The sequence below is a fragment of the Echiichthys vipera genome (assembly GCF_963691815.1).
Source record: "Echiichthys vipera genome assembly, chromosome: 17".
Lineage (NCBI taxonomy): Eukaryota > Metazoa > Chordata > Actinopteri > Perciformes > Trachinidae > Echiichthys > Echiichthys vipera.
Genome location: NC_139842.1, coordinates 5,022,303 through 5,047,723, shown reverse-complemented (window position 1 = coordinate 5,047,723; position 25,421 = coordinate 5,022,303). Strand labels below are relative to the sequence as shown.

Below are 25,421 nucleotides of genomic sequence, written 5' to 3'. Positions count from 1 at the left end.
ATGAAAAGGTTTCTCGCTGAAGAAAGAAAAGATCGCAAAAAGGTTCACAGGTTCGGCCATTGTCGTTTGTTTTGTTCGACGGAGGTTTTGGACCCTGAAATAGTGTTTTGAAAGGTAGTAATGTCAGACTTAAAGACCGGACAAGAGAACTGAGAGTCCAGAGAGGAAGCTATCACACCTTCTTAGCCACTGTTCACTTCTGTTTAACCCCCAATGTGCTCCTCATGAGAAGAAAGGTTTGGAGACAGTTATTAGACAAAAGTAAATGGCCCAATAGTTTTGCCACGTTAGCAACAGCGCTAACAGTAAACTCATTCCAAACGTAAACTGGAGTCTTGCTGACTGACCATTGGTTAGCAGTTAGCTCAGATAAAACTATTGAATTACATAATTTACAGTACTGAGAACAAAATGCCACGAGGGAGTAAACAGATCAGTACTCTGGGGCTTTTGTGACAGACTAACGCTAGCATGTTCCCGCTAGCTAACGCATTAGCGATTAGCTTGCCGGCTACAATGGTTAACCAACTAGCTGTCACCAAATGTGTGGTATTGTGCTGTACTATTTTCTGGTATGACCATGACTTTATGCAGCAATATTTCACCTACATCATGGAAGCTTAGATTTAGTTAGCTAGAGGCCTTGTGTGTGTGTGTGTGTGTGTGTGTGTGTGTGTGTGTGTGTGTGTGTGTGTGTGTGTGTGTGTGTGTGTGTGTGTGTGTGTGTGTGAGAGAGAGAGACCTGGGGTCCTCAGGGTTGTCTTCCTCTGTGTCTTCAGTGGCTTCAGTAGCATCTGTCTGAGTTTGTTCAGGACCAGAGGCTGTGGGACAACAAAACATCACATTATCCTGGACTTTATCACACATTCATCCAGATTCAAAAATAAAAATTACATTAATTCACATCTGATCTCTCAACATCTATTAAACGCACAGTAGTCACTTACAAACCCACGTCATGTTGTCATCACCCACGTGAGCTGCGTCTCCCTATACCCGACATTGATTGGTTTGTAGACAGGGATCAGTGTGCTGTTAATTTGGCAGGTAGTCTTCTAATGCAATTTGAATTAATGGACAGATTTACTTAATTGCCCTATAATAGCATTATTATGGTATTACTACCAGCAGAACACTGTTCATGTGTTTTTTGATCTGCAGGTGGCTCTGCTCTCGCGTCCCCTCAGAAAATAATCGAAAAAGGTGGCAACATTTTTTTCCAGCTGACAATTCAACATCTGGTCCTGCTACTTTTTTCTGGTCCTGATAACAGACTGCCAGAACATTCTGTAATTGGTCTGTAAAAAATCTGAATTATCCCCAAAACCAAGACCACCTCTTTTCCTCATGTTTTGGCTGTATGATCCAGAGAGGGTTCACATGTGATTGTAAAAGGGCCTGTAGCCTTGTTATTTCAGTGGTAGCGATATAGCGATGTGCTTACCGTCCTCAGTTTGGTACAGTTCAGAGCCCTCTGCTCCTTCACAGGTGGATGAAACAACTGGATCAACATCTGCTTCTCCACTGCTTCCTGGACTGCACAGCATTGAGAGCAAGACATTTTCAGGTATTTACAACCAGTGCAACAAACACAAGTTGAGCCCCAAAACCATTCCACAAACAAACAAGAATACTGCACATTTTCAAATGGAAGCTGCACAGGGGGGTCCTGCAGCAGAGTGCTTAAAACACATTTACATCAGTTCGTTCCATGTCACCTCCCCTCTCTCTACTTCCCTGCATTTTTTAATATGTAGCTTTCTTTATCTCATCTCATCTCATCTTCATCCGCTTATCCAGGGTCGGGTCGTGGGGGCAGCAGCTTTAGCAGGGGACCCCAAACTTCCCTTTTCCTGGGCCACATTAACCAGCTCTAACTGGGGGATCCTGAGGCGTTCCCAGGCCAGTGTGGAGATATAATCTCTCCACCTGGTCCTGGGTCTTCCCCGAGGCCTCCTCCCAGCTGGACGTGCCTGGAACACCTCCCTAGGGAGGCGCCCAGGGGGCATCCTTACTAGATGCCCGAACCACCTCAACTGGCTCCTTTCAACGCTAAAACGTGCATTACGTTCACGCTGCTGTCTTTGCATCCCACCCTTCATACTGACCTTGCTGTGAAGATGGCTTTAGGCGGTGCCACCACTTCAGGTGTCAAAGGCTCATCGTCCAGCGTCTGAGATGTACAGAGCATGTCGTTGGCGCTGCTGGTACCCGACACCACTGTCCCCGGAGCTGCTAAGGCTTCATCTGCCTCACCCAGCTCCCCCTCTTGGGTGGAACTGCTCAGCTGGTCGAGAGATTGGGTTTCTGGATCTGTGGGGGTCTTGACTGAGATGTCACCAGGCTGGGACAAAGCAGAGCTGCATTGGGACGAGGAATGGGGAATTAAAGGGGAATGTGACAACATACATCTTCCAGTCGCTATATTGGAGGTCCTTACCTAATTCTTTAAATACATCTAAACCACATTGGACCTTTACGTTTTATGGAAATGGAAGCATTTTTGGCAGGCACCACAGATTTTGTATCGTCTAAAGTAGACTGCACTGCTAAAGGTGCTGTTACTGCTGAGCCAACAAGTCACGTACCTGTACATGGACTCCCCAAGTGGCCGACTGGTGTCAAAGCAGTCAGGGAGGATGATGATGTAATCCTCCGAAGAGGTGGAAGAGGAGCGACTCCTCGTCCCGTGCCTCTTCTCATCTCCCTCTTTCTCCTTCTCCTCCTCTGGCCCCTTCTCTCTCTCCTTCACCCTGGAGTCCACACAGATGTTCTCCATGTGGGACTCCTCACCTCCAACTGTGTTGGAATCAACAAAACTAAAAACTTGTAAAACTCTTTGGACAGGATTATGGCTATACTGGGCCTATTTCATAAGTAGACGTCTTCGACTGTGAGCCATTATAAATAGATCAATAACATGTTGTTTTCCTAAAATCCCAAGCTTATCCTTTCTTAGCATGTGCGTCTTGATAAATAACAGTTTATCTGTTGCCCCAGCACTTCTGTGCACGGTTTTGGTATCTGCATAAATTATTGTTGCCTTTCTTTTTGTGTACAGATTAGAAAAACAAGCTACAATGTGTTAAATATTGAACTTTCGAGGGGTGGGTAGGTGCAGGCCCGTCCACAGACATGGCTGGGCCCCTGAAAAGGACCAGTGAATGGGCCCTCCCCCATTTCCATATCAGCTCATGCGTGTGCGCTCTCTCTCTCCTAATAACACATACATGTAAATTGAGAGACTTACTGAGTCACAGGGGCTACAAAAGCACAGATATGCACATTACATTACGGTACATTATTATTTAGGTTTAAAGCCGTTTCCAGCTCCTTCTTTTTCTACTCCTTTCTTTTCTGGTATCCCGATTTATGTGCAGGTTCTGGCATAGCAAGGACATTCACTCAGACATTAGCTAATAGTTTAGATCATAGTTGAGGTTAGAGCGTTAAACTTTTAAGTCAAAGGGTCGGCCACCTGCGGGTAAAAATCAAATTTGATACATGATTGAACGTGATTATGGCTGGACAGAAAACTATCCCTTTGTTAACATTGCTGACTGACGTCTTTATGAAAACAATGTGAGTTTGTCTGTTTTATTCCTGAACTACCTGACAATGTTACTACTCTACGAGTGTTCACTGTAGTATCAAACAACATTTTCTGTTACCACCGGCATCCACGGGTACTATAAAATCACCAGAAGTGAACTCTGAAGGATTATAAGTTAAAGCCGAGCTGCCAAGTCTTTTTGGATTGTGACAAGTGAAGTTGTGTCTAGTTGTGTCATCAGAGTCCAAACCTCCAAAATTCAAATAACGTGCTTCCATGTGTTAAGCCAAATGCTGCTCATTCTCACGTAAAAATTAAGTCAAATGGAATCTCAACCGCTCTGTTGTCTGCTGTCACCTGTGGTTGCGTGCTCCTGCAGTGTGGAGGACCTGGACGGAGCGAGGAGCGGGGTCGGCGCTGAGCTCGGGCCGGGTCCTGGGTTTGGGGTCGCAGACAGGGGAGCGGGGAGGGAGGCTTTCAGTGGGGGAGGGAGGGAAGCCTTCAGTGTAGCCGACGGTTTCAGGATTTTTTTAGAGGTGCTGGGGCTGCTGTCTGGGCTCTCGTCTGTTTTCACTGTTTTACTTTTCACACAGGAGGAGGATGAGGAGGATGAAGAGGATGAGGAGGAGCCGCCCTGAGCAGCTGGACGCACCACTGAGGGGAAGACAGAAGGTGGTCCAATGTTAGATTCTGTAACACTGCTGAGTCGAGCTGGATATAGATGCCACATATAGTCAACTGATTGTCTCAACATCCATTCGTAACTCATCGTGAGAATAATTATTTAATAAAGCCAAAGACAACTTTTCAAAACATGTCCTGTACCTTAAAAGTACCCTGAACAAATGGTCATGGACGAATGTGGAACAAGGGAGCACATCCGATATTCTGAATCAGAATATTCATATTAATGTTTATGAAAACACACCTTATTGCAGCGTTTCACTAAACACATATTCTGCTTTATTGAATTCCATGTTGCAAACAAGCTGGCGTTTTCAAACAACCATGTCCAAGTATTTTAGTTCCGTACTATGACGGAAATCCACCAATAACAGACTGGAGTCAAATGTGAGGACAGTGTGAAAGCAGGTAGCTCCTGCTGACTGACCTTTACCTGTCCCTGCACGGGACCCTCGCAGAGGGGCGTGGTCAGGGGCCTCCTCCAGGGTCAATGAGCGAATCACAGTCTCACAAACAAACTGAGTCCCACTGATGTCATCCTCCCCTTCCTCCTGAGCCGGGACTCCGCCTGCCTCTGCTCCAGATCCCGCCCCATGAGAGACATCTGAGCACCAGTAACAGGTGGACACATTAGACACTTTTAGGACCAACGATCCCCAGTTCTCAGCAAGAACAATCACAGCAGGTCAACTGGTGCCTAAATACAGACAAACAAAAAACTCTACCAACAAACATCTAATCAAAATTGAATTGAAAATGAATTGATAAGAATCATCCATCCATCCATCCATCCATCTTCAGGGGGGCTGGAGTCAATCCCAGCTGACATTGGGCACGAGGCGGGGTACACCCTGGACAGGATGCCTATCTACCCATCTATCGGAGGGCACACAGAGACAAACAGAGACAGACAACCATTCACACTCACGTTCACACCTAAGGGCAATTTAGAGTCATCCATATACCTAAGCTGTGCATGTCTTTGGAAGCCGGAGAACCCAGAGAAAACCCAGTTCCCAATTCAAAAAATTTGAATATAAAACCCCTTTACCCATGATGCTATTGATGACTTCAGTCTCTTCCTGGATGAGACCCAAAGAGGGACTGCTCTTGTCCTGCAGGTGGACATCTTGAGGCAGAGGGGACATGCATGGAGTCATGTCTGGATGGAGAAAAGACGTCAGACACTGAACTCAAGTCTGTTTATCAGTCAGGTCCCTATCGTAACCCACACATTACACTGGTATGGGTTTGTTGATTTGTAATATATAAAAAAGAGCAACAAAAACAACAACAACAACAACATTGTTCTATGTGGGAACCATGCGCAACTAGATAGGCACTTAAGCATTTCACTTCTGGTTACACCCGTATAATTGAGTATGTGAGCAATAAACATGAATTGAATTGAACTGTGTTGTGGAGCATTTTATTGTCTAATCGACTGTTTTTCACACTGCTACAATATCACACGCCTGCGTCGTTGATACAAAACTGGATCAGTATCAACTTTTTAATACGACCTCTCAATTGCCAACTCTCCACCACCGCTGCAAATGGGTGAGCTTGAGCGTTCCAAGGCCAGTCACTTTTCCATTGTCACTTCTGGTTAGAGATCACGCCGTGGTGGGCTCATGTTGGGCCCATGTTGGGACCAGTTTCCAGGTTAATGTGGCTAATCGTTTACCCAGGGGCTAAGCAGGGCTACGTTGGCCTGAGACAAAGTCGAAAGTCCTGTGTGCTGCTCATTTGTCATTATCACTGAAGAACCCGGAAAAACAAAAACCAGACAATAACCGGCAGTATTCAATGTAGTCAATGAGGGCGTTCGGCTCTGCTCACTATCTGGGTGAGTTTTTTGGCCTTCATTTATTTTGCTAGCTAAACATTGGAAGCAACCTGAACACATCTTAACGCTAGCCTGATGTTACAGATTGCTGGATGGTGTTAACTATAATTCCAGCTATTATAAGTTGCAGGAGTCTGTTGCCTGCACCGGTGTGGGATGAATGGTTGACACCAAGGCATCATGTTATGGCCAGTTTTTAGGGCAATACTGCAGAGATATAGCGGCGCATGAGTAGAAAGGCAAATGCTTTTTTTGTTCACCCAGCTCGCGGCCCATTTACACTAGCTGGCTCAAAGATAGCAGTGGCTTGCAGTGACACTGAAGTTGAAATACGGGTCATGTCCCTTAACCAAGCACCAACAACTGGAAATCACAAGAACTCTTCTTACCAGCAGGAGTGTTGTTCGGGACACTCTCCAACTCCTGGACGATGTTGATGTCCAACAGCTCAAAAGACAGAAGATCCTGAGGGATCAGAAACAACAGATTAGAATGCTTTTGAGCTGCTCTATGAGAAATACATTTAATCTTCACTTCAAGGCGATCTGTAGTTGCAGCTTGGTGCAGTGTGTGCAGCGGTGTTACTGCTTTATGTTACCTGCGCAGTGAGCAGGTCCACAGAGGGGATGTAGTACTCTTCTTGGTCCACTGACATTAATGGTTGCTCCCTGGCTGCACAGGCTTTTCCATCCTTTGCCACTGGGTTCTTACCCTGCAGACAAAGTCCGATCTGTTCAGTTAGATATCTCCAGTATGTCTCAATGTGTGTGTATTCATCGATCAGTGTTTATTCATATCCACTCATTCATGTGACACTGTCTAACTTCCATCATTCCCGTTTCCATTCATCCACCCATTTGTTGTACCTGAGGTGTGACACAGGGTGACACCAGTATCCCATCAGCCATCATTGGCGCCGGGGCAAGAGGGTCAACCACGATGCTGCACCAGACCCTGGGTCCAAACTGCTCTCCGGCGTGGGCCAGGCGCCAATGGGAGGTGTAGGAGCCCTCCACCGTGGGAGCACACAGCGCTACGCTCACTATACCGACCTGGACACACAGAAAGAACTCTGTGGATGTTCAACATTTCAAAAAGGAGTAAAACACTGTCATTACAGGGCGAAGGGCAGAGCAGCATGGCGCTGAGCACACCCAGATGATTTAGTGTTACAATGAGAAAATAAAGAGGATGAAAATGGTAAGTTTTCTCTCACCTGTCCTGGCTGGAGGAAGGGAACAGACACTTCCCTCCAACGGTCCCCAGAACCCACTGCCAGGTTTCCCCACATGAACTTCAGCTGCAGGGAGCAAAACAAGGCAAAATGTGATGCTTACTTATCAATGGTAGTTTATTAACAGTACACCGTATTTGCCGCACTATAAGGCGCACCACATTATAAGGCGCACCTTCAATGAATGGCTTATTTTGAAACTTTTTTCATATATAAGGCGCACCGCATTATAAGGCGCATTGAATAGACAAGTAACCTAAAGCCCGGGGCACGGGACGGGCGGACAGTGTGAGTGCGCCCTATCTCAACATGCACCGCGCGTTACTTCGTCTGCGGGGGAAAATAGAGTCGGCGGCCACATTTCCATGACATTTGCTGAACACACTTGTGCTCCCAACAGCATAAAGACTTTTGATTTTAAAGAGCAGACTGGCCAACGGCTGAGTTCTTTACCTTAGTATCAGCGCTCCAGCAGATTGTCCCAGTGTTCCTCATCTTCCAGTACTTGATAAACTTGGTCCCAGGGCGCAGTCGGGTTCCATCGGGGAGGTTCTCGTCCAGAAATGCAGCCGTCATGGTTGGAACCACCAGGGGACAGGGACGCTTTGGACGCCTGGGAAAGAAAAAAGTCCTTTAGTTCTGTCTCAATCTTGTTCTGTTAAATATTTTTTTACCAACGCTCTGACTAGGTTTGATCATTTTTAGCACGTTTCCATCTAATTTAGTTGATATATATTTGAAACTAAGCCTGGCAGTCGTTCCCACCATTTTTCATCAGTTGTGAACTCAAGTACCCCAACCACCATGTCAAGACTCGTTCTGTCAGTACCCTCCTCTCTTCCTTTGTGTGAGTTTGTCTCCCTCTGTCTGTGTTTCCCTGCATGTGTTCTTTTCCCTTGTCTCTGTCACTTAGGTCCGGTAGGCGTTCCCCCAAGCTGCAGCCTGTTACGCTGATCAACGGTACCACCATAAATAACTTGAGGCATGCAGCGCCGGACCGTTGTAGTCCCTTAACTGGTAAAACTCGCGCCCCGGGCTTTAGGGTACTTGTCCCCCCTCCCTCTCCCCCCGCGCCCCAGGCCCGTTTGTACTCACACTGCCTGGGCCTCGCGCAAATGCTTCTTGCCTGTCCATACGTCATCACGCCGTAACACGTCACACGCATTGATGACGTCATCGCGATGTGTGGCTTTGTTTCCAAATCTTTCCGTAGACCTCTGAGTTTTTGTGCATCTTGTCGACTGTTTTTGAATATTTTCATCGACCAAATCTGCAGTAAACACTCCACCTCCGCATCACACCAACGTGAACCTTTCGCCGCCATTGTTGTTGTTGTTAAATGTCCGCGCATGGTCCGTCTTTCTATTTTCTATGTCTGAACAGGCGCACATAAATGATGTCAGAACCGCCGTAGGCCTCGTGCTCGTGCTCGTACATGTGCGCACGCTCGTGCTCGTACATGTGCAAACGGGCTCTACAAAAGCCCAGCTCTCTCAGGCGGGCCGTGGACGGCTGACCGCAGTTATGCGCGGTGCAGGTGCACACACACTGGTCAAATGCACTAGGCTTTACCCGAAAAACCTGTTTTGGCCCGGTGCGGAAGGACAGTGTGAGTGCGCCCTTACTGAGACTTGAGAATAGCATTTTTTTCTCTAGTGTGTACTTCAACCAATCCAGTTTGGACTATGTTTATTTTAGTAACCTACTCAGGGCTGGTGTGCTGGGTTGCTCGAGGCTGCAGAAGCACAGGGGAGGAGCTTCCATCTCGGTGGGAGGAGCTCCACTGTATGCCCCGCCTCTCCATCCTCAGCTGTTTCCGGATCTCTTTGACCTCGGCCTTCAGCAGGCGCTTCTCCGCTTTCAGCCGCTGCTTCTCCGCCTTTCGGAAACTGCGGTCGCCTCGCCTGTAAAACCTGAGAGGGACACGGGTCTGCTATTACAACACGAATAGGGCCATCACTACTGGATCAATGCTATTAGCGACACACTAACATAGAACATTTATTTTGCAAGAAAGAGAGAAAGAAAGAGCAAAATGAACACTTGGCTGTAAACGCACATTAATCTGGTGTCAGTGCGTTTGGCTAAAGCCATTTGCGGGCATCCCTCATTTGTACTTTGAGGATTGAACGTTGTTGTTTTAATCACCCCCACCCTGTGAGATCCTCATAGACAAAAAAACCCTCTAATATTAGAAAAAAAAACATGTTTGTAGCCAGATTGATGTTTGTAGCCAGATTGCTTTGCCATACCTGCTGTGGTCCGGGGCAGGTGATCCGTGCTCTGGGATGGACAGAGGAGTCCGGGCTCTCACCAGGTTGTGACTGGGATCATGAGCGAAACTGCAGGGCTCGCACAGGGTACAGGAAGTACACACACTGAACACAGAGAATGACGAAGAAGAAGACAGAGCAAGGAGTTACAGAAGAGAAGCTGAGAGCAGCAGAGTGGTGAGCAAGGCTGCTGTGACTCATTTACAAATCCAAAAGGACTGCTGTCGACAGCACATACCTGCACTGGTAGCCTCCACCCGTGGTCTGCCCCCGACAGGAGGAGCAGGGAGGAGTGGAAGAGGATGGAGCTCCAGGCAGGGTGGAGGAGGAAACCTCAGGGACCTGCTGGGCATCCGCTCCTCCCACTGCTTCCGCTCTACCTGCCCCACCTCCTGCTCCAACTCCTCCTCCCAGGGGCTTGTGAATGCAGCACTGTCCAGAGAACTCCCGGCAAATCTTCTCCACCGCCTCACGCACCACCTGGTCCTTAAACTGGAGGGGGGTAGTGGGAGAGATGGGAGGAGAACGCTCACCGATTTAGTGTTTTGTTAAATCCTTGAGCTGAAAGACACCCGTCAGCTCCACCAGGTTGTTCTTACCTTCTCCATGTAAGAGGTGAACCAGGCCGGAGGAGTCTTGTCTTCTTCTTTGGAGCCCTTCACATCTTTCAGGATCACCTGGTCAACACAAGATGTGATGTTGAGCTTGTCCACACCATCAGAGAGAAACAGACAGAAAATTGATGTTGAAGCCACTTTCGGTATCATTTTTATGTGAACGTGCAGGTTCAGGTTCAGGTTACTTTCATTGATACCCGAGGGTAAACTAGTTCAGCAGTCGAGAGTCAAAACATCCATCCCAATTCGAACAATCAAAGCGAGACATGAAACATAAAATGAGAGATATAAAACAAGAAACAAATTAGAATCGATAGGAAGTGGTGCTAGGGTGAGAAGTTCAGCATCCGTGAGGAACTCGGAGTAGAGCCGCTGCTCCTTTGTGTTGAAAGGAGCCAGTTGAGGTGGTGTGGGCATCTAGTAAGGATGAACCCTGGGCGCCTCCCTAGGGAGGTGTTCCAGGCACGTCCAGCTGGGAGGAGGCCTCGGGGAAGACCCAGGACCAGGTGGAGAGATTAGATCTCCACACTGGCCTGGGAACGCCTCAGGATCCCCCAGTTAGAGCTGGTTAATGTGGCCCGGGAAAGGGAAGTTTGGGGTCCCCTGCTAAAGCTGCTGCCCCCGCGACCCGACCCCGGATAAGCGGATGAAGATGAGATGAGATGAGATGAGGAAGTGGTGCAATCCATGCATTCTGATGAAATATGACCATGGTAACGTATGCTGCACAGTTTACACTCATCATTCTCACTGGGTCCTGACAGAGACAAAAGTCCTGAGTTTATGTTAAAGGTTGACTCCATGCATTATTTTCCAAATGGAAACACTCATTCAGCCTTAGCATAAAGAGGCTATGTAAGGCACAGCGGTAAGCTAATCAGTAAGATTATGAATAATGTTGGAATGCAATGATGCCGGTTGTTGAGTGGTTAGAGCAGACGCCCCATGTGACGAGGCTGAAGCTCCTCAAGGCAGCAGCTGCGGGTTCAACTCCCACCTACGGCCCTTTGCTGTGAGAATTGCGATTCTCTTTTGAAACAGTCGATTGTGTTATCTACTTATGGCTTTGCTTGTTGACGTCCTACATCCCTCTCGTCAGGAGACAGCGGTACCAAGAAGGCAGCGGCCGCAGAGGGAGAAGATCATGAATGTACATTTACAGTTTTTTCAAATTGCTAAAACACAATTTTGCAAACTAGGCTGGTTTTATGAAAATACTTAACACAATTCACAAGACCACACACGCACCCTGCAGCATACCTCATATATTAAGCAAAATAAAGCACTGCAAACCAAACTAACATACTTTGGACTTTTGTACCAAATGGCACACACTTCATTCATTTTACCAGATTTCTGTCTAACTAACTACACACAGTCGGGCATAATGAAAAACACTCTTTATCTTTCATCTTTAGTATGCTTTGCCATGTTGAAACATTTATTATTTGATTTTTCACCAAACAAGTCAGTGCAACATAGGCACAGAAGATATATTTACATCTTGAATGGCAGTGTTTTGAAATGGCAAACGTGACTTTATGTCAGATTGCTGTGTCTTATGCAGAGAACCGTGCACCACTTTGAACTGCAAAATTTGTGTGGAGCAGAAAACATGTTTTTGAGTCTTAAGAAGAGGTTTTGCTCTCTGTGCGTTAGTTTAAATATTTGTGCTATGCATGTCATTTTAGTGTGTGTGTGCGAAAAAGTTGAGTCAGTAAAATTGAGGATGCAGCAGCCTGTTTAAAACCGGAGGTGTGGCAGCATTTTGGCTTCCCTCAGTCCGAAGGTGAGAGGACAACAGAGCAGACAAAAACAGTAAGAAACTCTGTTCACCGTTGCCTGAGTGATAATAGTTCCTGTGAGGTCAAACCGCACTGAAAAGATGACTTGCAAACCTGCTCGCGTGAGTGCGAGAGCCAACGAGATTAGTTTTTCCCATAGTTGACTATAAAGAATTGTCACTCTTCCCCTTGCTTTTGTTATTTAAAACAAAACATATGTTCAGTTTCACTTCACCTAAGAAAGAAAAGGGAATATGCATTGTTTTGCAGTTTGTTATACTGTATATATCACAGCAAGAGGGTTCCTGGATCGAATCCAGGCTGGGGCCCTTCTGGAGTCCGGCTGTCTGTCTCTATGTGCCCTGTGTGATAGACTGTCCTGTCCCGGGTGTATCCCGCCTCACGCCCAATGTCAGCTGGGATTGGCTCCAGCCCCCACGACCCCGTTAGGGACAAGTGGTTGAAGATGACGGATGGATATTAAAGATATCTCTGAATTCTTCTTCAATCTCATTTTGTTAAAAGAACATTGTGGGGGAAATCTTTTAGTGAACCCAGTATTGAATACCATGTTCAGTGTGTCGTTACAGCCCCAGAATAACGTAAACAATGGCATTTTTTGAGTTTTTATAAATTGTTTATTTTTTACCTCTAAGAATAGAGAGTAGGGACTTTTTGCAGAGTTTGAGGGTCAGGGATCCAAAATCCCAGATGTGGTGAGATACATTGTTTCCCTGTTCTGATCAGTGGCAGCTAAGGTATCACGACTGATAAATGGACAAAGAAATTTAGAAAGAAGAAGAATTCCTTTATTCATCTCGCAAGGGGAAATAAAATGTGTTCACTCTGTTGTTATATTATTCACATTAAACACAGGCCTGAAATACAGATTGTCAGAGCGAGGGGGCTGCCAAATGGACAGAGGGGGTTTGGTGCTCAACAGCACCGCGGCAGTGCCCAGGAGATGAACTGGCACCTCTCCAGCCACCAGTCAGCGTTCCTAGCTGAGTCACCTATGGACTGAGCTACTGCCACACCTGAAAGAAGAAGATTCACCCAATATGGCGATATATCGGCTGTGTGTTGGGGTCTTACCATGCCCTGTTCTGGCACTGCAGCCTGGACTTTGCGGCTGACCACCTGAGCCAGAGCGGGGCAGTGCTGTGGGGGTCTGAAGCCCCTCTTGGGCTCTGTTCCGCTGGCCTTGTTGGTGGGGACCCTCGCCGGCTGGCCCCGAGTCTCATACACATTCATGTGGAGTCGGTTCCCCTGCCTTGCTGCACTCTGGGAAACAAAGGTTAGTGTCACCTGTGGCCATTTTTGGATCAATTTCTAAACTAAGCTGTTTTTCTTCTGACACTTTGATGGAGGGGAGACACCAGACAGCCTCAGGAGTTGTTGGTTAGGCCTACTTACTTTATGTTAGTTAGGTTATGTTTAGTTAAAGTTGTACTCCATAAGATTTGAGACACCTTGTTTCTAGCGGCCTCTTTGGCAGTAAGATGTAATTGCAAGCGAGCCTGTTCTTTCAGAGCCTCCAGCTTTTCAAGTTCATGGTCACTATGTGTTGACTTTCTTATTTTTGCTCTTTTGTAAACTTTATTGAAACAGATTTACCTCCTTACTTTCAGTCCGCCCCCTATATGTTACCCTCTTAAATCCACACACGTTCCCATTACACTTCTGCTCTTGCTACAAGCCTCACTCAGAAGTTGGAAGTTCTTGATTTCCAATTACAAGTGAACGCAGAATAACCATTAGTGAAAATCTCAGCTGTCCGCAGCGTCACGAACATGGCGGCCTATTTACACCTAGCCAGGGAATGTCGCCAAGGACACGGATATTCTAATACTCAGCAAAAAGGCAAGTAGAAGTGCTCTCATTGTGGGTTAAATGATCCATCACCATTGTTTTAACTCACTCTTTGATAGATAGAAACTTAAAAATAGATGAAATTCTTATGGAGTACAACTTTAATGACCACATCAAACCTCCAAACAGTGCGATACAATACTGCCAACTGTAGCCAACTACTACTATATTGCATGAATCATAAATTTGAGACTGAGACCTGACTCGAAATCGATGGTTTATTTGTTTTTTTGCCTTATTATTCCATCCACTATACTGATCATATTGGTTACCAAGCTACTTCAAACTTCCTAAAGGACTTCTTGAATTAGATTTCAAAATAACCACACCCAAACCCGGCCCACGCTCTACGCTTTAAGCAACAAAACGGCCTAAACCCGACCTAGAACACCATGTTTACATCTGGTTGGTGTCAGGCAGCAGGACTCTACTTTGGTAAATTCTGCTTCCTCGCTGCTTCAAAAACCAGGTAAGTGGCAGAAAATGAATGGATGAATCGTTGTGAAATGTAGGTCTTGACTATGTTAAAGTCCCAAATTTGGTATCGGCATTACACCATTAACATTATCACATATTATACCGGCAATGTGGGCAGAGCTAGTGTAGTGTACAGTCTGTCTTTGTTTCCCAAGTACATAAGAGTGAATAACAAGTGAACTTCAAATCAACTTACCTTCAATGCTTCTTCATAGTCCACTGGAATGAAGCAGGAACATTCATTAGCACGTCATTCATTTGCAATCCATTTTAATCCCATAGATTTGTTTGGCATACCCTGTCTTCTGACTGTTTGTTTGCTTACCTTGGCTGTTGATGGACACCTGTAGAAAAAAGGGGGAGATTCTTTTTGTAAGATTTTTTGTTTGATGATACAGTTTCAGGAATTGAAGGGGCACTTTAAAATAACAGCAAAGCAAGTACTGTACATCCTCAAAGCAATTTCAGTCAAAAGCAACTGGACTGGTTGTTTGTCTAGGAAGACGTTTCACCTCTCATCCAAGAGGCTTCATCAGTTCATGTACGCATCTGACCAGGCTGGGACTGGACCAGGACCAGGACCAGGCTGGGACTGGACCAGGACCAGGCTGGGACTGGTCCAACTAACTAGTGTGAGATCCAGGTATTTAACCTCTCACAAGCCCGATGATGTCGCTGAAACCCTTTGTGCTCCAAGTGCCAACGACCGTCGTTAGATTGGCAGTCGTTGGTGGGGAGTTGGTTTCGACTTTGTTAGTGCTCTATTGAGTCTGAACGACCGTCGTTGGAGTCACAGGAGGCCATTTGTCAACAGTTGTTCTTTGAGGTTAGATTGTTGGATCACCTGGGATGGATCTCCTATAATGATGGTTGTTGGCACTTGGAGCACAAAGGGTTTCAGTGACATCATCGGCCTTGTGAGAGGTTAAATACCTGGATCTCACACCAGTTAGTTGGACCAGTCCCAGCCTGGTCCTGGTCCTGGTCCTGGTCCAGTCCCAGCCTGGTCAGATGCGTACATGAACTGATGAAGCCTCTTGGATGAGAGGTGAAACGTCTTCCTAGACAAATAACCAAGTCCAGGTGCTTTTGACTGAAAGTGCTTTGAGGAGAACGATGACCTGGACGAATGAGAACATTCACAGGCTCAAGTACTGTACAGTAGGGCTGGGCAATGAATCAAATAGTAACCAAAACAAATATATGTCGTTATTGCCCAGCCTTACTGTAAAGCCAAGGGACAACAAGTCTCTCACCTCCTCATTCTCCTCATCGAAATAGGTCAGCTGAAGACTGCACAGGCCGAACGAACGCTTCACCTGCACACAAAACACACAAATGTCTGATAAGGACAGAGGATCCAGAAACAGAGTGGTCACAGTTACAGTAAGGATGAACCCAGTGACTCAGACCGAGGTGTGTGTGTGTGTGTGTGTGTGTGTGTATGTGTGTGTGTGTGTGTGTGTGTGTGTGTGTGTGTGTGTGACCTCTGAGAAGACTCGATGGCTCGTGTTCGTCCCTGCTCAGCCAGAGGGAAGCAGTGCTCACACTGCTGCTGGCTCTTTAAGCTCGATGCAAACCAATAAAAGCTCACGTCGCATGTAGTATTCAGCAATTAATGTAAAATAAAGAACCGATGACGCTAAACCTGTACGCCAAACCCACTTGCATCTCTGTCATTAGTAAAACAACAACTCAAAGTGACATCTGTGACTCAGCAGCACTCAGACAAATTAACTCTCCCAGGCTGCTGTGGCCGAGAGCGATGGACCGTAAATTCAGAAGTGCACGACTCCCAGCTCGTATTTCACCTTCTTTCTGGACACTGGCCTTTTACGATAACCCTGATTAAAAAAACTGGTCTTCCGGTCTTTTGCCCTCACAGTTCTCAGTGGCACTAGGTTCATTAAAGCACATGGGTACACTATTAACCCCTTTCCACTGCGTGAACATGGACTCAACAACACAGGTCTCTGCCTGCTTTGAGGAGGAGTTCCAGGAAGTAAATGTAGGCTCTACTCAGGATGTGCCACTATAAATGCAAGTTCCAGGTACTTTCAATGGTTTGCAGTTGTGCTGTCGATCATGATTCTCGATTCCTAATTGATTCTTGTTAACACTGAATGGAAGATGTTAAAGGTTGAATATGGAGAATGAGCAAAACACCAAGATCGTTGAATTCCAGCAGTCTGGTTGCCAGGTTGGTCACACCCGACGCAGCAGCCTACAGGAGACCAGAGACTGTGAGTCTGTTTGAACCCGTCCCCTCCGGCAAATCGCACCATAAAAAACAAGTATTGCAGAGGAGTTTGACAGACAGTTACCGCTGTTACAGGTAAGTAAACGGAGAAACGTAGCCATTTGGGCGTGCGTTTGAATGCCGTTGAACTCCTTTATCTCAGTCCAACCCTGGCAACCCCATAACTGTGAATAAACATGACGTTGGCAAATGAAACGGTTCTTCTGAACGGCTCTTTTGGTATGAACGAAGGGAAGCGAGTCATACTTGAGGGCCGTTCTTTGTATCATTTTGCTCACATTTGACCGCCTGCTCTACCTCTGTAGTGCCAGGTTCATGCTCATGAACACTTTCTGGCACTTCTGCTTCTTCCTGTGGCTGTGACAGTGACAGCAGCAGGCTGCAGGATGTACAGACAGCTGTTACACTGAAAACACATCAAAAGCGCTTTTATCGACACTTTTATCCAACATGCACGACGGGCTGGTGTGCGTGTACGATGCCTGGTCGGTCTTCTGAACGACTCTCAGGAAGTAACAGAGCCTTGGGATCCGGCTCCCATCTGCTGTAATTCCCATCAAACGCGCTATAATGAAAATAAGGAAATATGAGTGTAAAGGAAATATAATAAGTACATGTATGGTTTGTTTTTTTTAATAGCTGTTTAGAGATATGCAAATTGGTAGTGGGGATGTCACTGATTACATCAACTATAAAGGGGCAGTTCAAACTGATGAAACTTGTTTTATCAAAGACATTTCTCAGGACAATAAAACATATCAAAGTATTTGAATTATGTGTAATTTAACCACCTCACTGGCGTAAGCAGAGCAGTGTGTGGGACATGCAATGAAATCCCTCTACCCAACCAAAGAAAATGGTATAAAATCAGAGACCTAACATTTCACTGATAGCCTACGTGTGTAAGGCCATAATAACACCATAATAAAACCTTATTATTCTGCAGTATGTTCATGGTGACTGAAACCAAAGGCGCTGACCCCCTTTTGCAACGATGCAGCTGTAGACTGTGACAGTGCCCTGGCTGCAACACCAGCTAACCAGGCCAGAATAATACATGTCAAATGGTGGACGTGTGACTCAAACTGCTCGGATCGGTTTATGTTGAGCTGGTAAACAGTGTTTCCATGACGACAAACCACTATGATAACCCTGTAGGGACTGCGGCGGTGCATCCTCCCTCCTATCGGTCTGTGCCCGGTCAGGACACACGCTTCACGGCGGTGGTGCTTACAGTGTGTCCAAAAGCATCTCTGCAGCCGGTACGTTCAACACGACAGTGTGGTGCGGCACACAGCAATGCCATCGATGGCGATCGGTCGGGCTGTAAAAGAGCGTATGAGCGCAGACGGAGGCGGGAGCAGGCTGTGCGTGTGCGCGGTGCTCGGTGTGTTGGATAACGGGCCCGGGGATTCTCCCCTCTCTTACCATGGCCTCCATCGACTCCCAGCTCTTGGTCTCGGATCCCGACAGGAGGAAATTTTTGGAATTTCCTCTGAAATTCACCTTCAGGTTGATGTAGAAGTCCATGGCGTGGCCTGTCTGCGCCTTAACGCATATTACACACGACGAACACGGAGCGTTTTTGCCCGACCGACGAAGGCTATTTGGGTTAATCTCGCCCCACTCTGGCTTATCCGACGGGGGATGAGGCGTATTTTGTGTTTACATCAGCGTCCCGGACACGCCCACCCTGCACCATGTGTCCGGAACACCGATCGACACCTCCGCCTGTGCGGGGGGGAAAAACAAAAGCAGCGCGACGCGGTGCGACGCGCAGAGTGGCCTCCAGAGAGCGTCAGAGCATCAGCTGGGATCAGAGCTGGAGCAGTGCATCTGATCCTGGTGGTGTTGTTTTTTTACACAAGCATAACATCTTTTAAATCAATTATAGAATATATATATATATATATATATATATATATATATATATATATATATATATATATATATATATTACCAATCGATAAGTACATTTGAAAAAGAACAGTAATAGCCTGCTAGTGCGCTCATTTAATGAAAAAGAAGTTGGACAAATTGCAACAGAAGCAAACTTAACTGATCTTGTTTCCTCAATAAGTCCTGAGTAAAGGGGGAAAAAGGCCCAGAAGAATCCCAATAGAGGAGAGTTTGGAAAAAGACCCAAATATACTCTGTGCATTCACCTATTGATTATTTTTCTCACACAAATATGAAAAAAACACCTTTATTACTTAGTTGATTACTTACATCAAGACAAACAAAAAATGTATTACACGTTTTTTTTTATTGTTTGTTAACTACGGCAAACAGGGCATACTCTTATTAGGTATGTGCTAATTTTCATAAATACCACAACGGATCTAAACATTGGTTGTAGCCAGGGGGACATGTCTTGTTGAATCTTGTTGACATAACAGTAAAAGACTTGAATGTTCTCATTTGTCCAGGTCACCGTTATCCCCAAAGCAATTTCAGTCAAAAGCAACTGGACTTGGTTATTTGTCTAACTCAACTCAGGGCCTTTGATACTTCAAATTGAGCTGCCCACTGATGGTGGCACATGATGTTTATGTTAAACCTCTGGCTCAAGGTTGGTGTTCCAGTCGATCCCAAAGGTGGTGGAAGATCAGGGCTCTGTGTAGGTCAATCAAGTTCTTTCAGATGGCACTGGCTTTGTGCATGGGGACGCTGTTAGAACCATGAGGCAGAAACCAGAAAAATAATAGGCCGAGACCAATGCCTCACCTTATAGCAGTTTCCCCCCTTTGTATCCCAGCGCTGCAGTGGCACAGTAGGGGACAATAGCCACAGTAGCCAGAGGCACCATGGCACTTTTACAGAACGACAGCAGATAGAATAGAGTTCTGCTGCCGACAGGTGGCCTAATAGCAGAGTCAAATAACTGCAGCAGCACCAGCGTTGCACTTAAACAGACCAATCTGTAGATGGCGCCCTGAGACCCCCTGGCGACCACCACAGTGTTGGCGTGTGCATGCAGAGGAGAGTGGAGGCCCAGGCCCAGGCCCAACAGAGTCCCAGTGTTTCTGAACAAGCTGGCCAAGGGGCTGGTATCTGCACTGACCCACTCTGCTCGGTGGCACCAGTGTGTGGCTTTCTCCACACTCCAGAGGAGGTCGACGCCTACCAGCTGGAGGCATAGGTACAGGAGGAGAGTCAGGAAGAGGAGGAGCAGGGAGGTGAAGAGGTAAATACGCAGGTCTGCCATGTAGATCTTCTGGATACAGCTGAGAGATTCTGCTACCAGGATACCTGAGAGGAAAACAGTTTTTTAAATTATTTAAACTATTTGTCTTTCTTCTAATATATTTTACTTTGCAGTAACACGCAAATCTTTTGTTTTTACACTTTGATTTTAAACCCTAGACAACATGTTTTGATGACATTGTGCTCAATTGTGGTCAAATATGGCAACAGAGCAAGGAATGGAAGTTCACTTCAGACAGGAAAAATATGATGTATGTCTTAATTCAAAACAATGATACAGGATGCCGCCACCAAAACAAAAATATAATGACTATTACTATTCAGTATGCTCAGTATGTAGCAAATGTTAGTATTCTAATACGCTAAACTAAGATGATAAAAATGATAAATAATAACTAGTAAACATCACCGTGCAGCCTCAAAGAGCTGTTAGCATGGGTGCAAACTGGGGCAGAATCTGTGTGAAAGGGGCTTTAGTCCTGTTTATTTTTCTTGCAGAAATCTTTTTACACTGGAGATTAAGATTAGATAACAAGTTATTAATACTTGATTTATTCTGAAATACTGTTATTTTTTTATTGTTCAGAATTTGATAGAATATCATCTCATCTCATCTCATCTCATCTTCATCCGCTTATCCGGGGTCGGGTCGCGGGGGCAGCAGCTTTAGCAGGGGACCCCAAACTTCCCTTTCCCGGGCCACATTAACCAGCTCTAACTGGGGGATCCCGAGGCGTTCCCAGGCCAGTGTGGAGATATAATCTCTCCACCTAGTCCTGGGTCTTCCCCGAGGCCTCCTCCCAGCTGGACGTGCCTGGAACACCTCCCTAGGGAGGCGCCCAGGGGGCATCCTTACTAGATGCCCGAACCACCTCAACTGGCTCCTTTCAACGCTAAGGAGCAGCGGCTCTACTCCGAGTTCCTCACGGATGGCTGAACTTCTCACCCTATCTCTAAGAGAGACTCCAGCCACCCTCCTGAGAAAACCCATGTCGGCCGCTTGTACTCGCGACCTCGTTCTTTCGGTCATGACCCAACTTTCATGACCATAGGTGAGGGTAGGAACGAAGATTGACCGGTAGATCGAGAGCTTTGCCTTCCGGCTCAGCTCTCTTTTCGTCACAACGGTGCGGTAGAGCGACTGCAACACCGCCCCCGCTGCTCCGATTCTCCGGCCAAACTCACACTCCATCGTCCCCTCACTCGTGAACATGATCCCGAGGTACTTGAACTCCTTCACTTGGGGTAAGGACTCATTCCCTACCTGGAGTAAGCATATCAGCCTTGGCTATATCACTGCTGTACTAGCAGTGATATAGCATGCTACCACTGCTGTACTAGCATGTTTTTTTTAAATAACCAAAGAACTTCAACAAAAACTTCTATTTTGTGAAAAAAAAACAATGATCAAAATTGGAGAACAGTAACCATTGTGTCAGAAGAGAAGATTTCAAAAATAAACAGGAAGTGTAGAGGCCGCAGCTTTGGATGACTTCAGCACATCTGCGCCCACAGGACATCACTAGTTTCTCACACTGCTCTGGTTTGATCTTGGTCCGTTCTGACTCAGTCTCTTCCACAGTTCAGTAACTGTAGTGGGTTTCTTAGACATTACTTTGTTGCCAAGGATTATCCAGAGATTCCTTATGGGGTTAAGATCTGGACTCTGGGCTGGACATTTCATTGTTTCAGTATTCTTTGCTTCAAGGAACGGCCTTTTTAAGGGACTTAAATAAATCTGTCTCCTTGTAAAGTTTCAATAATCTTGAAATCACCAACTTGGAACACCCAACCTCTCTGGCAACACCTGAGAGGGTCATCCCTTTGGTCTTCATCTGGACAACCTGCTGTCTCAGGGTTACAGTCTCCTTAGAGCAGCTCGCCATCTTGCAAAGTAACCAGGAGAGCTGCCAGATAAATAGGGTGCCCAACAATTAAGTCAGTTGTCTCCAGGTGCCAGATTAACACGAATAACTATGAGGGATCTGAAAGTATCTGAAAGTATTGTACTCACTGATTTTTTCACAAAATGCCTGTACAGCAGGGTAGCCACCGTGGATATTCTATCAAGCTCTGAACAATAAAAAATAACAGTGTTTTTATTTTATTTTGTAGTTTTATTTGTGTATTTGTATTCAATTGTTCTCTATTTTTGATTTCCAGTGTATATACACTGTATATATATAACAGATATACAGTATAAATGTAAACAGAAAGACTTATTCTGCTTTCATGTCGTATTATTCTGGGAGGAAAACATGTCAGTCAGCCATATGGGTCTGGTTTTGGCAATCGGAGAATGCTTCAAATATGTAATATCTGTTCTTTCCCGACCTTCAATACAACTTGAACACAGCATTATGTACTCTGTCAGTACCTATGGCAACTCCTGTGATGACCTGGTGTGGGAAGTGAGCAGCGACGAAGACCCTGGAGAGGCACACACACAGCTGCACACACCAGAAGAGTGTCCACAGCGAAACATGCACACACCTGGAGGACAAATAGACATGTTGTTGTTCTGACTGTACACACTGCACAGAGGTATTATACAAATAAAACTGAGGTTGAACTTACCATTCCCTGATTCGATGTCCTTCTTTCTTCAGCACTGTGGCGAGAAGTGATGAAATCATGGTGTAGTAAACCGCTGCGGCCCCCATGGCATGACCTGATGGACTTCCTGCCAGGGGAGGAAGTACACTTCTTAAGAGACGGACCAAAGTTGACCCTGAACTAATTAATATTACCACTAGGGTTGATGGTCTTACCTGGCCCAGTCTCACAGGTCATGGGGAACTGCTCTATCATTGGCTGGGAGGAGTTGCCATAGTAACCAGTCTCCTGAACCCACCAATATGGACGCTCCCCAAACAGAAGCCTTAATGAAAATGGTGTCATGGACATATTTTAATGCAACCTGCATCATCATCATCATAGTCATCATCATCATAGTCATCATCATCATCATAGTCATCATCATCATCATCATCATCATAGTCATCATCATCATAGTCATCATCATCATCATAGTCATCATCATCATCATCATCATCATCATCATCATCATCATCATCATCATCATCATCATCATCATCATCACCATTACCACTTCTCACCATTTCAGCATCAGGTTGACCCAGTCTCCCACTACTGCCACCCACACCAATTTGATGGCCTCAGCTTGGTGTACATGAAACCATATCGGGAACAACAGCAAGAAGGTGATGCGTAGGTCCGTTGCCTTGGAGACTGAGAGGAAGTAGCCCTGGGCGTGGCTGAAGTGGGTCTGTAGGTAGTATGTACTGCTCACACCGGAGCTGTGGAGCAAGTCCATTACCACTGCAAAAGAAGAGGGTGGAAAATGGTGTAATGGTGTAAAATATGTGTGTGTGGGCGTGTGTGTCAATATACTCTCAAACTGATAGCAAAGTAAGTCTGTGTGTTTATCCTTAAATTTGGTTCTGTGTAAAACGTTCTACATGTGTTCATTCATTCATTCTTTTTTTATTGCAAATGGGCGAAAATATTGTAAAATTATTAAAAAAGTTAGACCTCCTCTTACGAGTCCCTTGCCTCTCTCCCCTACAGCTTACCGTGTGCAACATTAGCTAACGTTCGCTAGTCCGCTAACGTCATCAAACAACTACCCTCCCCACCAGAGTCATGCCGACAGGTAGCAATACCTAGCCCCTTTTTAATCATCACACTGCTAAGTACAGCATCATGACATTTTTCACAATATAAAAGGGAGACCTATGTTCCGTTAGCCCTATGTTCCCTCAGCCCTATGTTACCTTAGCCCTATGTTCCCTTAGCCCTATGTTCATTTAGCCCTATGTTCCCTCAGCCCTATGTTCATTTAGCCCTATGTTCCCTTAGCCCTATGTTCCCTTAGCCCCATGTTCATTTAGCCCTATGTTCCCTTAGCCCTATGTTTCCTCAGCTCTATGTTCATTTAGCCCTATGTTCCCTCAGCCCTATGTTCATTTAGCCCTATGTTCCCTCAGCCCTATGTTCATTTAGCCCTATGTTCCCTTAGCCCTATGTTCATTTAGCCCTATGTTCCCTTAGCCCTATGTTCCCTCAGCCCTATGTTCCCTTAGCCCTATGTTCCCTCAGCCCTATGTTTCCTCAGCCCTATGTTCATTTAGCCCTATGTTCCCTTAGCCCTATGTTCCCTTAGCCCTATGTTCATTTAGCCCTATGTTCCCTTAGCCCTATGTTTTATCAGCTCTATGTTCATTTAGCCCTATGTTCCCTCAGCCCTATGTTCATTTAGCCCTATGTTCCCTTAGCCCTATGTTCCCTCAGCCCTATGTTCATTTAGCCCTATGTTCCCTCAGCCCTATGTTCATTTAGCCCTTAGTATTTAGAAGCATGTGCACACATATCGGCAAAATAGGCCCCGCATCGGTAACGGTAATTAACGTTGAACATAAATGAGTCTTAACTGTGCTTTACCTACAAACACAATGATGTGGCATTTAAGTGATTTCTATAGGACACAGCAACTGCGTTCAGACCAAACATCAGGTGGCGTTTAAACCGCAGCTTCAAAAGACACACTAATGTGTTTTAACAGACCACTGGTCCGCAGACAACACGGATTTAAAACTATTTTAAACCACAGTGCCCTGATAAACAAGATAAAACAAATAAAGTGTATATAAAAATTTTTAAATATTAACTAGCTATAAGTACACAGAATCGTACTTACAGAATTTTGTGATGCGATCCCAGTTAGTGCATCTTCCTTTGGATGACGGTTGCACAAACAAGTCAGTCCTCTGGTGCTGCTATAAACAGCAGCTTTATCAGTGCAGCCAGTGTGTGAGTGCGTCCTCGATTTAAATGATCTCTAAGGTTTCTGCTGAAGTTCCCAGAGACCGATGAGATACACTCGAGTATTGTGGAGGTTTAAAGCTTGTGTGTATCGGGTCATTGAGTGTTTTAATATGATGTAGTGTGAAGTATTTGCAAAAATCAGTGCATGCAGAGTTTGTTTGTGTGTGTGATGGATGGATGAGTCATGAATGTGTGTGGCTGTGTGCTGCTAGTCAGACACAGTCTCTTATATTCAGAGCGATCACCTGGTCCTAAGGCTTGGACTTTGGACTAAAGCGAGCGAGGCACAACAGGGGGGGTGGTCAGTTGATGATGCCATGGGTAAACGTGTCATCGTGGTTTTAACGTCCGATAAACAATGGCAGTGAAAAAAATACACTTTTTAAGAGGAATTCCACATTAGCTACTGCCGCTCAGCACAGCAGGTGTCACACTCCAGAATATGTTTAACCCTTTTTAAAGACAAAAATCCAAGTAAAAAAGTATTGATGGTGTAGAATGTACCCATTGCTCGGAGGCTAACTTTGCCAGGAGCAGCTCTGAACACAGAATCTGGAGTTAGCCGCTTTTTAGCAACTCAAATTCTAACTCTAGCACCGGGGGTTCGGGGGTATATGAGTCCAAAGACAGGTGAAAATGACACAGACCATGTCCTTGGATAAAATGAGAGATTTTTTTTTGGTTTGAACATCGGTGGAAACATTTTGAGATCATGTGAGGGCACAACTGGGTGAAATAGTTTTACCAACCCATTTATTGAAAA

The 25,421-nt window shown here is 45.7% G+C and overlaps 2 protein-coding genes across 2 annotated transcripts in view; both read right to left on the bottom strand.

Annotated features, from left to right (window-relative positions):
- nbr1b (NBR1 autophagy cargo receptor b) overlaps positions 1 to 18,209 on the bottom strand; it is a gene marked incomplete at its 3' end in the record, with an annotated part of 23,644 nt that extends 5,435 nt beyond the window's left edge. The window contains exons 1-21 of the mRNA XM_083931204.1: positions 18,032 to 18,209; positions 15,600 to 15,662; positions 14,669 to 14,687; positions 14,540 to 14,562; positions 13,090 to 13,278; positions 10,193 to 10,270; positions 9,832 to 10,085; positions 9,573 to 9,698; positions 9,027 to 9,233; positions 7,774 to 7,933; positions 7,303 to 7,386; positions 6,953 to 7,138; positions 6,685 to 6,798; positions 6,476 to 6,551; positions 5,289 to 5,399; positions 4,665 to 4,841; positions 3,911 to 4,207; positions 2,589 to 2,799; positions 2,109 to 2,360; positions 1,445 to 1,536; positions 743 to 821 (exon numbers count right to left, since the gene is read on the bottom strand). Of these exons, the coding sequence (XP_083787330.1) occupies positions 743 to 821; positions 1,445 to 1,536; positions 2,109 to 2,360; positions 2,589 to 2,799; positions 3,911 to 4,207; positions 4,665 to 4,841; positions 5,289 to 5,399; positions 6,476 to 6,551; positions 6,685 to 6,798; positions 6,953 to 7,138; positions 7,303 to 7,386; positions 7,774 to 7,933; positions 9,027 to 9,233; positions 9,573 to 9,698; positions 9,832 to 10,085; positions 10,193 to 10,270; positions 13,090 to 13,278; positions 14,540 to 14,562; positions 14,669 to 14,687; positions 15,600 to 15,662; positions 18,032 to 18,133 (2,900 nt within the window). The 5' untranslated portion in view covers positions 18,134 to 18,209. The remainder of the gene's footprint in view (positions 1 to 742; positions 822 to 1,444; positions 1,537 to 2,108; positions 2,361 to 2,588; positions 2,800 to 3,910; positions 4,208 to 4,664; positions 4,842 to 5,288; positions 5,400 to 6,475; positions 6,552 to 6,684; positions 6,799 to 6,952; positions 7,139 to 7,302; positions 7,387 to 7,773; positions 7,934 to 9,026; positions 9,234 to 9,572; positions 9,699 to 9,831; positions 10,086 to 10,192; positions 10,271 to 13,089; positions 13,279 to 14,539; positions 14,563 to 14,668; positions 14,688 to 15,599; positions 15,663 to 18,031) is intronic.
- Positions 18,210 to 19,331: 1,122 nt separating this feature from the next.
- On the bottom strand, positions 19,332 to 23,147 carry LOC310959743 (glucose-6-phosphatase catalytic subunit 1-like; the record flags this gene model as incomplete). The annotated part of the gene is made up of 5 exons (XM_083931203.1): positions 19,332 to 19,855; positions 22,188 to 22,303; positions 22,388 to 22,493; positions 22,582 to 22,691; positions 22,930 to 23,147. 5 exons carry the CDS (start codon positions 23,145 to 23,147, stop codon positions 19,332 to 19,334), a joined length of 1,074 nt encoding a protein of 357 aa, XP_083787329.1.
- Between the last annotated feature and the right edge of the window lie 2,274 nt (positions 23,148 to 25,421).